Source organism: Euprymna scolopes, chromosome 12 (assembly GCF_053919585.1).
Source record: "Euprymna scolopes isolate OS-2025 chromosome 12, ASM5391958v1, whole genome shotgun sequence".
Lineage (NCBI taxonomy): Eukaryota > Metazoa > Mollusca > Cephalopoda > Sepiida > Sepiolidae > Euprymna > Euprymna scolopes.
Window position 1 is genome coordinate 6,235,001 of NC_136493.1, and position 14,410 is coordinate 6,249,410.

General features: G+C 28.9%; 1 protein-coding gene across 2 annotated transcripts in view; it reads right to left on the reverse strand.

The window, feature by feature from the left end:
- LOC145291153 (uncharacterized) overlaps positions 1-14,410 on the reverse strand; it is a 318,145-nt gene that overhangs the window by 100,045 nt on the left and 203,690 nt on the right. For both annotated transcript variants that reach the window (XM_080136682.1, XM_080136681.1), the window contains exons 12-14: positions 11,872-11,937; positions 9,588-9,664; positions 1,327-1,401 (exon numbers count right to left, since the gene is read on the reverse strand). In XM_080136682.1, coding sequence (XP_079992808.1) covers positions 1,327-1,401; positions 9,588-9,664; positions 11,872-11,937 — 218 coding nt within the window. The remainder of the gene's footprint in view (positions 1-1,326; positions 1,402-9,587; positions 9,665-11,871; positions 11,938-14,410) is intronic.

Here is a 14,410-nt window from a genome sequence, read left to right on the forward strand (position 1 = left end):
GCTAGAGCTAGCATCCATCCAAAGCCATCGAACCTACAACCATCTAATTGATAGTAGTTCTACACTCTGGCCCATGGGATCAGTGCTCGCAAACGATATCATAAAATGTCTATTTATATCGACTTAAGTAAGAGACTTTATCAAATCTCCAATACTAACGATTACTACGATACGATCCTATTGATTACTGTACACGCAATAACCCTTATCCCCGAGTGGCTTCCGGGCCTTGATAAGTGGTGACTTCCATGTAAAAAAACAAAAAAAACAAACATTTTGACCACTACTTTTAAAGCACTCGATTTATTTGTTCATTTACAAATGAAGAGCTTTGCATAACGCTAAATAAGCAGCAGATGGAATCGTGACAGTACTCAATGCAAAAAAGGGGAATTTGTATATAGTCATATAATATATAAAAAATTCAAAGATGGCGTAACAAATCGACAAATAATTGCAACTTCTCTTCCAATTTTCAGATTTTGTAATCATGCCCATTTTCTCTTATTTTCTTTTAAAGTTGATGAGTTCTTATTCTTCTAATGAGTTAAGGGCAGAATAAATTCAAACATTGACAATTATATGAATGGTTCTGCGCTAAGAATAAAGGTGCTGTCAAGAATTGAACATTTTAACAGCTTAAAGAAATAAAAGGTAAGATGGTCAATATCTTGAAATTTGGAATATAGACTTTTGTAACATAGTGCATATGAGCACATGGGAAAATATCAGCAGCAGCGAAGGATGGCTGGCTTGTGAAGAGATCAGCAGCAGCAGCAGTTGAAAAATGCACATATGCAAATTAGAAAGTATGCGTGAGAAGAAAGAAAGAAATAAAAGAGAAAAATGCAACACGTGCTCGGGGAGAAACAAAGTCGACGTCAAAGAGAATATACGTGTAAAGATGCAGGCAAGAAATGGCTGACTGCAGCTCGCATGGGGTCGGAAAGGAAAAGTATACACTGGGCAAGATGGACAATGACAAGAGACTTTTTTTATGTGGTGTTGAAACAGTTATAATGGTAATAAAAACTTTTGTTTAGAAAGAAAAAATCCCGCCACGGATTTTTATTTATTTCTATTTTATTTTTTATTTGTTTGTCCGTTTGTGACGTAATGTCTCTGTTACAGTTTTGTCATTTATTTGTATTTGCTCTGTAGTTACATTGAGCTTCATGAATTTAAGCACATAAATAAAAGGTGAAATATAATTGCGTAAAACATACACACCATGCTAAATAAAGTAGCAAAAGCTAATAATTTTACAATTTTTCTCACGTTTTGATGATTAAAAGAAATTCGGATTCTAATTTAACAGATACTCACCTGATATTGGTGTTAAACAATTATCTGTGAGTTGCCGACAAGATCCCAACTTTAATGTCTTTAATTTCTTTAAGGCTAAAAAAGAAAACAATTTTAAACATAAAGACGATCGTTTAAAACATGAACAAACATATTGGTGTATTTATTATAAGAAAACAATCAGAAAATTTACATATAAACACACACACACACACAAACATACACAGTGGCTTAAATGCATGCTTGGAATCTGCTATTACAAATTATGTCCTAAATAGTAGCCCTTACATTAAAGTGACGCTGTGTCTTGTTTGGGGTGAAAATGCACTAAAAAAAAAAAAAAAGGGAAAGAAACATAAAGTAAACTGCCCAGTGCAGGGATTGAACTCAGATTATGCAACTGATACTTTAATATATCTGATACTCCTTCCTCAATAGCCTAAGTTTGGTAATGATATGCCATACTGGGGATCAACGTGAATTGACTTGGCTTTATGAGTGCTTCTCGATCGCCACTATTCATGGAAACACTTAGAGCCTTCTCTCAGCCTGCCAAGCCACCAAAATATCCAATGAGACTTCCTCATATTGCATGTTGGTTTTGGTTGGTTGGTTGTTTTTGTTTTACGGCATATCAACCCTTTTCAGGTTATTTAATGCAGAATCCAAAGATTATGAAGAAAAAATTTTTAAAAGAATATATTTGTTTTTTTCAAGTCGGTTTCTATTTAGCCCATAGTTGGGACCCTAACAGGTACTACCACTCCAGGTCAGAGCGGACCTGGGAGCAATGGCAATTAAAGGGTGTCCCTGCACTCCCCAAAACCCGCAAGCTGAGGCCTCACCACTGGATATAGTTTAATGTCATATCCAGGACCCATGTTGGTTTTGAGAAGGGTCACTTTATTAATTATTATTTGTCTCCTCATTTTCCGTCTCAATTTTTTTTAGTAAATTTTTATTTAACATTTGTTATATTTTTGAAATGCTATTGAAATTTTCCCATTTTAATTATTATAAGTTCTTGCTAATTCCATTTGTTAATTGCATCGTAGTTTGTATGATTTTAATTGAAATTTTAATCTAAATTTTTCATGTGATAATTTAATTAAAAATTTAATCCAAATAATTTTTCATGCGATAATAGAATTAAAAATTTAATCTAAATAATTTTTCATGTGATAATTTAATTAAAAATTTAATCTAAATAATTTTTCATGTGATAATTAAATTAAAAATTTAATCTAAATAATTTTTAATGTGATAATTAAAAAATTAATCTAAATAATTTTCATGTGATAATTTAATTAAAAAATTAATCTAAATAATTTTTCATGTGATAATTTAATTAAAAAATTAATCTAAATAATTTTTCACGTGATAATTTAATTAAAAAATTAATTTTAATTTTTTCATGTGATAATTCAATTAAAAACTTAATCTAAATAATTTTTCATGTGATAATTTAATTAAAAAAATAATCTAAATAATTTTTCATGTGATAATTTAATTAAAAAAATAATCTAAATGATTTTTCATTTAATAATTTAATTAAAAAATTAATCTTAATTGTTTTTCAAATAAATAAAAATTTATTTACTTTTTTACTTAAAAAAACATTTTGTAAATAAAATCTGGAATTGATACATTCAATTTTAACCAAATATAGAATACCAGAAGGCTATGCCAGTACATACTCAGATTAAGAGACAGCTTTTATCCATGAATTACGGCATCACCACAAGATGCAATGTTATAGCCAGGATGATCAGGGTAAAAGAGAGCTTTTGTAGTTGATAGAACAGAAATGAAAGAAATATCTGTTATGTTAAATGAAATCATTTATTTTTAACTTCTGCTTTCTGTTTAGCAGAAGTCTTGACAAATCTTGCCAGTGAGGAAAGACCCCTTTCGATTACATAATTCTTACATAAATTTCTATCATGTGTACCAAAACAAAAACCCTTCAAAGTAAAAAAAAAAAAAAAGATACTTTTATTACAAGATAAAAAAAAAATTTTAAGTAAAATTTATTTTATCTAAACTTTTAAAATATTTTTAATAAAAAATAAAACCATTCTGAAAAAAAAAACATTCTAAATAACTAGTTTTTGTAGAGTTTTTTTAAGTGGTGTAATATAGTCAGTCTATATAATTATATACATATATAATCTATATAATATAGTCAGTCTATATAATTATATACATATATAATCTACATAATATAGTCAGTCTATATAATTATATGCATATATAATCTATATAATATAGTCAGTCTATATAATTATATACATATATAATCTATATAATATAGTCAGTCTATATAATTATATACACATATAATCTATATAATATAGTCAGTCTATATAATTATATGCATATATAATCTATATAATATAGTCAGTCTATATAATTATATGCATATATAATCTATATAATATAGTCAGTCTATATAATTATATACATATATAATCTATATAATATAGTCAGTCTATATAATTATATACACATATAATCTATATAATATAGTCAGTCTATATAATTATATACATATATAATCTATATAATATAGTCAGTCTATATAATTATATGCATATATAATCTATATAATATAGTCAGTCTATATAATTATATACACATATAATCTATATAATATAGTCAGTCTATATAATTATATACATATTTAATATATATAATATAGTCAGTCTATATAATTATATGCATATATAATCTATATAATATAGTCATATATAATTATATACATATATAATCTATATAATATAGTCAGTCTATATAGATTATATACATATATAATCTATATAATATAATCAGTCTATATAATTTATTGGTTGCACTTTTAACAAATGCATGCCAATAGTATATACACACTGATAGCCATGTTTTTTTGTAATCAAACAAACAACTTGTATGTGTGTGCGAGCTCGTGTATCGTTGAGCGTTTAATAAACGCATGTGTTGTATAGATGATCTTAACATATATGTTAATAATATGTGTGTGTATATAAAGTGTTCATCTGAATAATGTGTAATGTTCATATGTGTGTGTATATAAAATGTCCATCTAAACGTGTAATTACTTACATACTTAGGGAAGCAGGTATTTATACGTATTCAATTACACAGTTCACAAACTGGACAATACATTTTAGATATGGTTCTTTAGCAACGAAACAAATAAACATCCTTCTTTGTTTGGCACAGCAGACAAGGTAGACATACCTTCTTCTATAGTTATTTTTCCCTCGGCGGTTGTTTTTGTTGCGTAGTCCTATAATCAAAGACACTTTTCTCCAAAGGAAACCCATGACAAATGATATTTTTATACAGCCTTTATTCGTTTCTTAGGATGATCCTTTTCCTTGGAGTCAACACACTGTATCTCTACATTTTTTTTCTGGTGTGTCCATGGACTTCTCTGTCCGTTCTCTCCAACTCCTCTGATTAGCTAACTGACTGCATGTATATCCGTCAGCAAAGCAAACCAAATCACATGCCATTCATATAAGCTAAATCTTTGTTTACTTAACCAAATTCCAATCAACTTTAAAATTCCTAAATTGATTATGTTTATAATATTTGCTTGAGTTAAAATTCCTGACTAAACATTCCAACACGACAGTATATAATTGTTGTCCTATTGAACATTTATTTGCAATAACAAATGTATTGCCATGCCTTGCAAGGTCCTCAACGTTGCCTCAGCATGCTAACATAACACTGCACTGGAATTATCTAAGTATTAATCAGAATGGACATTTTTTGCTAAAAAGTCAAAAAAGGAATAAGTTTATTTAACAAAACTGGTGATTAATTTCGATTCATTCAGTTATTTAGCTGAAAGAATTCATGCCAGATTATTTTCATCTCTTTGCTCACGACAAAGACATTGCATAACTCATAACCAAATGATTTTAGGTTTGTATGTCAGTGTTTCCTTACAGCAGGCACATGCTAACCATGGCTGCTTATTTTTCTGTCTCTCCACACCATTACAATAAAGAATTAAAAAGCCAGAAAAGGCTATGAAAGATTTAAGTGGAAAATGAGATAAAAAAAAAATGACCACCAAAAGTGTTAGAGTCAGTTTAGTGTTGTACCCGATGTAAGTTTTGTTTAACCGATAGAAGACACTTTGACAGGTTAATGTGTAGATACAGCGGTCTAGAAAGAAAATAACTGCAGAGTTCGAGTTTATCTAAAAATTCAAACTGAAAGAAATTCTTACTCCACATATAAATTATAAAAGATAATTGTTTGTAAGGAAAGTTTTTTCTTATTGAATGACATATTTTGAATATTTCCATCTCCAACTATCAATTGACTCCGAATATCGGTTCTATGTACATGGTAAATTAGATTTCACACCTCCAAGAATTGGCTATCAAGCAACGCTTGGCAAACCATTGCATGATTTTGAAATTGTAAGACAGCTTCAAGTTGGAATATTGTTATTTTTTCTTTCTGCATGAAATCTTTGTCATAAAGATTATTTACAAGAATTGTTGGATGTATTTGAAGAACTCAACAGAAATTTTTTTCTAGGCCACCAAGTCTAGACATTACTCTCTGATAGATATCATAAGTTCATACTAGAGTTGAGCTGAGAGTAATGACAACTAAGAGGTAACTCCCAAATTTAGAAGCCGCATCAGCATTTTCAGATCATTGGTTCATCCTGGCCTACGATTTGAAAGCAAAGTCACTAGCATGCAGCCACAAGAAAGCTGAACAATTAGCACTGCATATGAAACCATATCGTGAACAATTAGCAGTGCATATGAAATCATATCGTGAACAATTAGCACTGCATATGAAACCATATCGTGAACAATTAGCACTTCATATGAAACCATATCGTGAACAATTAGCAGTGCATATGAAATCATATCGTGAACAATTAGCACTGCATATGAAACCATATCATGAACAATTAGCACTGCATATGAAACCATATCGTGAACAATTAGCACTGCATATGAAACCATATCGTGAACAATTAGCACTGCATATGAAACCATATCGTGAACAATTAGCACTGCATATGAAACCATATCGTGAACAATTAACACTGCATATGAAACCATATCGTGAACAATTAGCACTGCATATGAAACCATAGCGTGAACAATTAGCACTGCATATGAAATCATATCGTGAACAATTAGCACTGCATATGAAACCATATCGTGAACAATTAGCACTGCATATGAAACCATATCGTGAACAATTAGCACTGCATATGAAACCATATCGTGAACAATTAGCACTGCATATGAAATCATATCGTGAACAATTGGCCCTTCATATGAAACCATATCGTGAACAATTAGCACTGCATATGAAATCATATCGTGAACAATTAGCACTGCATATGAAACCATATCGTGAACAATTAACACTGCATATGAAACCATATCGTGAACAATTGGCACTTCATATGAAACCATATCATGAACAATTAACACTGCATATGAAACCATATCGTGAACAATTAGCACTGCATATGAAACCATATCGTGAACAATTAGCACTGCATATAAAACCATATCGTGAACAATTAGCACTGCATATGAAACCATATCGTGAACAATTAGCACTGCATATGAAACCATATCGTGAACAATTAGCACTGCATATGAAATCATATCGTGAACAATTGGCCCTTCATATGAAACCATATCGTGAACAATTAGCACTGCATATGAAACCATAGCGTGAACAATTAGCACTTCATATGAAACCATATCATGAACAAGTAGCACTTCATATAAAACCATATCATGAACAATCAGCACTGCATATGAAATCATATCATGAACAATTAGCACTTCATATGAAATCATATCGTGAACAATTAGCACTTCATATGAAATCATATCATGAACAATTAGCACTGCATATGAAACCATATCGTGAACAATTAGCACTTCATATGAAATCATATCATGAACAATTAGCACTTCATATGAAATCATATCATGAACAATTAGCACTGCATATGAAACCATATCGTGAACAATTAGCACTTCATATGAAACCATATCATGAACAAGTAGCACTTCATATGAAACCATATCATGAACAATTAGCACTTCATATGAAATCATATCATGAACAATTAGCACTTCATATGAAATCATATCGTGAACAATTAGCAGTGCATATGAAACCATAAATCCATGTCAAGTAGCCACAACTGATAACTGAGTCAGCAAGTAAACTGCAAATCATCCGTATGGGTTCACATTTCCAACTCGTAACAACTACCAGTTTCTTAAATATACATGAACTATAGTCACCTGTTTGAGTCATGGCACAATACCTGAAAACTATCTGTTTCTAACAATTAAACCAGGTTCGTCTGACAGAAACTAATGTATAAGTTTTAACTAAAACAATATAAACTTATGATCAAGCACATTATTTGTTTGTTTTTTTTTTTCAACAAACTTTATGCATATATGTATTTCGGATATTGTTTCTGAATTTTTTTTATATTATTCGGATTATATGGACTACTGTTTCTATCTTGAGAGTTGGTCTCACATTTTGGTCGATGTAACTTCCAACATTCTTTAGGTATATTTTGTAATACTCGGTAATGTTTGTGTTAAAATCAAACATCTGTATAGAATTTCGAACAGACACCGTTTTATTCATAGGGACAGCATGCTCTTGTTTTGTCCACCATGATGGATCGAATTCATAGTATCATCTACATTTAGGATTCTACATTATTGTGTTGTACTTTATCCATTACGCCACAGGTTTTCTAAACTTTTATTCAACCGATAGTACAGATTTAGACAAGCCCGTTCTACTGTAGATATCCTAACTATAATCTCCAAACATATACACCAAGCACTGGATAAAGCAGAAGCTAGGCCAGTAGCTCTAGATATATCTAAGGTAGAATTTGGCACAATGGTCTTCTCAAGTAAATCAAATCATATGGTATTGCTGGATGTATAATTAACATAATCTAATCCAACAAGCAGCAAAATCCCACCCCTACACCGTAGAGATCCCTAGATGTCATAAAGCCTTCTACTCGAAGAGCTTTTTCCCCTCAAACTGCTGCACTTTGCTGTAACTATTGTTGCATTGAATACAGTGTCACTAATAAAAATTGTACCATGGAAGTATCTTTGAGTAGAGACCATGTTCCTTTCTCCTATTATTTTTTGCTTTCCTGGGTGTTTGGATGTGTGTGTTTAGCAAAAAAAAAAAATTAAAAAGTGGTAGTAGGCAGGCAGGCTTGAACCCATACCGCGAAGGAGGAAAAGAACATGAAAAAAAAAACGTCTTTGCCGTTGCATCCATTGCCAAACCAGAAGTGGGAAGGTTTAAATTAAGGCTAGTCAATCGAAAAGAAGGGATAACTTTCAAAAATAGAGTGACCCCTCATGTAGAAAAGTGCCCAGTTCAGGGTGAAGGAATTAATGTTTTTAGCCAATTTTTCGAGATGTCATCCGAAGGGTTGAGCTTCAAAACGATACCAATCTTGTGAAAATCTGTCGCCTCCGTTGAAAGTTTCAAGTATACATACATACATACATGATGATGATTGCAACGTGTTGTCAGACAAGTGCCACTCCCTCAGACACTTAAAGTCCATGAGCCCAAAAATGATTTCCATCACCACAGGACCATTTTTATAGACTAATGCCTGAGGGAGTATCTATACACAGATGATGTTACAGAGTCTTAGCTTTGTACGACAACTAAGTCTCTTTCTCGGTTCAAAATGTTGAGATCCAGCAACAAGCAAGAGCAAGATAGCCAGCAACAAGTTAAACTGCAGACCAGCTTAATGCGGGTACTGGTTTCCCGCTTTATGGTTTTTTAAATCAGAGATTTGCTTCTCCTAGAAAGGTTGCCTTCACCACGGCTTACGGGAGCCCTCTCCACCCCAACACACACATACATACACACAAACACACGGTGCTACTTGGCCGTTGACATCGAAAAAGGGTTCATTCGCCCTTTGGAAGGTCTTGTTTTTAATCCTCCAGGGAGACTAGCCACCCTCCTCACCAAACAAGTCTGGTGGGGGAACCAGTTTAGTCGCCGGTGACCCGACCATGAGGCAGGTAGTACTGGGTTACATGGTACCAGTAGCATATGACATGACCTGACTACATACATACATACATAAATTTAAACAGACATTTCTATTTTAGATGTTGTTGGTGAGGCATACCTTTTAAAGAAAGAAAAAAATAAAGAGAGTTTTGTAGTTACAAATAGAAAGCACCTACCTGTTAGGGGTTGAAGGCCACTGTCAGTAACCAAACTGCAGGAATTTAGAGTCAGATGGATCAAATTAGTGTGCATCCTGAAAGAAATTGAGCAAAGTTTTAATTCAGAAAACAATGAATCATACCATTTTAATGCAGAACAATAAGCTCAAGATTTGCAAAGAAAACCGATTTTCTATAGGATCCTTCTTTCTCTTGTTTATGGAGTTTTAGTGATTTCAAATGCACTTATTTGCATGTAAACTCCATAACCTTAATTTTTGTTTTTATTTATGATAGATGTGTCCGGTTTTGAACTTCATTTCAAACCATCAGCTATTAATGTTAGCAATTTGCGTGGCCAGTCCAAGTGCTCGTCTGAGCTCCTTTCTCTGGTCCCCCCTCGCCAATCTTTTTCAAAAAACACCCGACTAGCTGAAACCACCGTCAATAATTTTCCCCACTCTTTATCTGTGCCTAAATCAAAATGTAGATTCCATGAACAAAGCTTCTTTCTTAGAACCACATGCCTGTGGAACTCTGTTCCACTTGCCTGTTTCCCTCCTGACTTCAACCTGGATGTCTTCAAGTCCAACACAAACAAATTCCTGATGAACCGCCCCCCCCCTAAATAATGACACCTTATCAATTCTCCAATACTATTGCTACACTATCCCATTGATTACTGTACACACAGTAACCCTTATCCCCGAGTGGCCATTGGGCCTTGATAAGTGGTGAACTCCATGTAAAAAAAAAAAAAAAACTGAAGATAATGTTTTTTTCAAGCTTCGTTTTTTTCCCCTGTAACTAAACATGCCTCATGCTACGAACACACATGTCCACACCCACTCTCACACACCTATGTAGCTCTGCACATTCATCTACATATATATATATATATATATATATCCACTCACATCCATACAAACATCTGCATACGTGCATAAAGTTTTAAAACCGAAAGTACCTATGTAAACTTCAAATTCTGTAGTGCACACGCACACACACACACACTCACACACACACATATATATACACATACATATGACATACTTATACAGATACACAAGCACATACACCCATGAGTACATACCTGCAATTGCACAACCACACATGCATATATCTCTATGTTTACATAGATATAACTAAGTTTCAACGTGGTCCCGCTACCCTTTTTGTTTTGCCACCATTTCTACTGACACACAATTCTTATTAAACTCATTTTAATGTGCACAAAATCCGTGGAGTTTAGTTTTTGTGATATTATGTACTGTCAGGTCGACGGGGTTTCAACTTTAGCGGATATTTTCGTCGGGTACCATGAATCCATTATGTTCAATTCTATAACAAAACCCACTGCATATTTCAGATATGTTGACGACACTTTTGCTATTTTTCCATCGCAAGGTGTAGCGTCGATATTTTTTAATAGGTTGAATTCTTTGCATGGGGCTCTTAAGTTCACTATGGAAAGTGCTACATAGAGTGAACTCCAAAAACCATTTAAAGATTTTGGAGTCTGTCCCTATTGTGGTGCGTCAACCTTCTTTGTGCCGGCAAAAGGAAACATCCAACGCATTGTTTCTCTTTGGGGAACTTTGAATCTTTTCTCCCGTTTTTTTTTTCCCCCCCTCGTTGTGCCAATATTTTAATCGTTTTTTAAACGTTAATAAATTTATTTTAGTGTCCCCGTACTTTTGGCACATTCAATAAGTTCTCCATTAGAACTCTTTATTTTAGACATAATATTATTTTGTACGCTATCGATTTTCTCCTGATGAGATGATAGCCGAAAGAGCTCTTGAGAAACTTCCGCTTATTTTTTTCAAAACTGTATATAAATTCTGTACCTCCAAACATTTATATATATATATATATATATATATATATATATATATACTTGTTTATTGTTATATAAACATGGTCACATCCTGCTGCTACAAATAGCCACTTGTTTCAATCAAACAACAGATATCATCAGGCAGCGACTTGACTATTCAAAAGTTCAATTATTAAATTTATATTAAATTATATAAATTAAGTAATCATATATATATATATATATATATATATATATATATATGATTACTTAATTTAATGACATAAATTAATATACAAAAGTATAAATTTATGCATAAACTTTAAGTATTTACCTCAACAGTGCTCAATACATAAGTAGAGCTAGGTAGTAAGTTATAAAATATATATTTTATAACTTACTATATATATATATATATATATATATATATATATATATATATATATGAGAAGTAGATGCATTTATCAATTAATGATTGCTTACCGTATTTCATACAACAGTTCATTAGTTGCGTATGCATAGGAATCAAGTGTTAACTTCTGAAGACGGCTACAAAAAACGAAAATAGAAAAGTTAGAAAAATGAAAAAAAATCATATTTTTATGACAAAAATGACGGAAATTAGAATTTTTATTCATTTAAAAATCCAGTTTGGATTACATAAGTTGTCATCAAGAATCAGTATGCGTTTTTTTTTTGTTTGCTTTTTTTCTTTTGTCATGGAGTCAGTAGAAAATGAAAATCAGTGTCGTCTTAAATAGTTTTAAATGTTCCAATCAGGATGATTACGCATGAATTGTGTAAAATGAATAAGAGATATTTTTTAATGAATAAATGTTTATTTTATTTTTAAATCTCTATTGTATTGTCTTCTTAACTTAAGGAAAAAAGAATTCAAATTTATACACTATTTTACATTTTGAAAAAATTCAAATTTATACACTATTTTACATTTTAAAAAAATTCAAATTTATACACTATTTTACATTTTAAAAAATTCAAATTTATAAACTATTTTACATTTTAAAAAAATCAAATTCAAAAACTATTTTACATTTTAAAAAAATTCAAATTTATACACTATTTTACATTTTAAAAAAATTCAAATTTATACACTATTTTACATTTTAAAAAAATCAAATTTATAAACTATTTTACATTTTAAAAAAATCAAATTTATACACTATTTTACATTTTAAAAAATTACAAATTTATAAACTATTTTACATTTTAAAAAAATCAAATTCAAAAACTATTTTACATTTTAAAAAAATTAAAATTTATACACTATTTTACATTTTAAAAAAATTCAAATTTATACACTATTTTACATTTTAAAAAAATTCAAATTTATACACTATTTTACATTTTAAAAAAATTCAAATTTATACACTATTTTACATTTTAAAAAAATCAAATTTATAAACTATTTTACATTTTAAAAAAATCAAATTTATACACTATTTTACATTTTAAAAAATTCAAATTTATAAACTATTTTACATTTTAAAAAAATCAAATTCAAAAACTATTTTACATTTTAAAAAAATTCAAATTTATACACTATTTTACATTTTAAAAAAATTCAAATTCATATACTATTTTACATTTAAAAAAAATTCAAATTCATAAACTATTTTACATTTTTAAAAAAAATTCAAAGTTGTACACTATTTTACATTTTAAAAAAATTCAAATTTATACACTATTTTACATTTTAAAAAAATTCAAATTCATAAACTATTTAAAAAAAATTCGATTTTATAAACTATTTTTAAAAAATTCAATTTTATAAACTATTTTACATTAAAAAAATTCAAATTTATAAACTATTTTACATTTTAAAAAATTCAATTTCATAAACTATTATAAAAAATTCAAATTTATAAACTATTTTACATTTAAAAAAATCAAATTTATAAACTATTTTACATTTTAAATTTTTAAAAAATTTTACACTATATTGCATTTTTAAAAAATTCAAATTTATACACTATTTTATATTTTTTTTAAATTAAAATTCATAAACTATTTTAAAAGAAAATTCAAATTTATACACTATTTTACATTTTAAAAAAATTCAAATTCATAAACTATTTAAAAAAATTCAAATTTATAAACTATTTTACATTTTTTAAAAATTAAGATTCATAAACTATTTTAAAAGAAAATTCAAATTTATACACTATTTTACATTTTAAAAAAATTCAAATTCATAAACTATTTAAAAAAATTCAATTTTATAAACGATTTTACATTTTAAAAAATTCAATTTCATAAACTATTTTAAAAAATTCAATTTCATAAACTATTTTTAAAAAATCAAATTTATAAACTATTTTACATTTTAAAAAAATCAAATTTATAAACTATTTTACATTTAAAAAATTTTTTTATTTTTACACTATATTGCATTTTTAGAAAAATTCAAATTTATATACTATTTTACATTTTTTAAAAATTAAAATTCATAAACTATTTTACATTTTTTAAAAATTAAAATTCATAAACTATTTTAAAAGAAAATTAAAATTTATACACTATTTTACATTTTTTTAAAATTAAAATTCATAAACTATTTTTAAAAATTCAATTTTATAAACTATTCAAAAAAATTCAATTTTATAAACTATTTTACATTTAAAAATAATCAAATTCATAAACTATTTAAAAAGAAAATTCAATTTCATAAACTATTTAAAAAATTTCAAATTTATAAACTATTTTACATTTAAAAAATTTCAAATTTTTACACTATTTTGCATTTTTTTTTATTCAAATTTATACACTATTTTACATTTTAAAAAATTCAAATTTATACACTATTTTACATTAAAAAAAAAATCAAATTCATAAACTATTTTTAAAAGAAAATTCAAATTCATAAACTATTTTACATTTTAAAAAATTCAAATTCATACACTATGCTTACATGGAGGTAAAAACATCTCTATGACAAACTTATTTTATTTATTCACACTCAAACTGGTTGTATCAAGAATGACGGAGAAATATAACATTT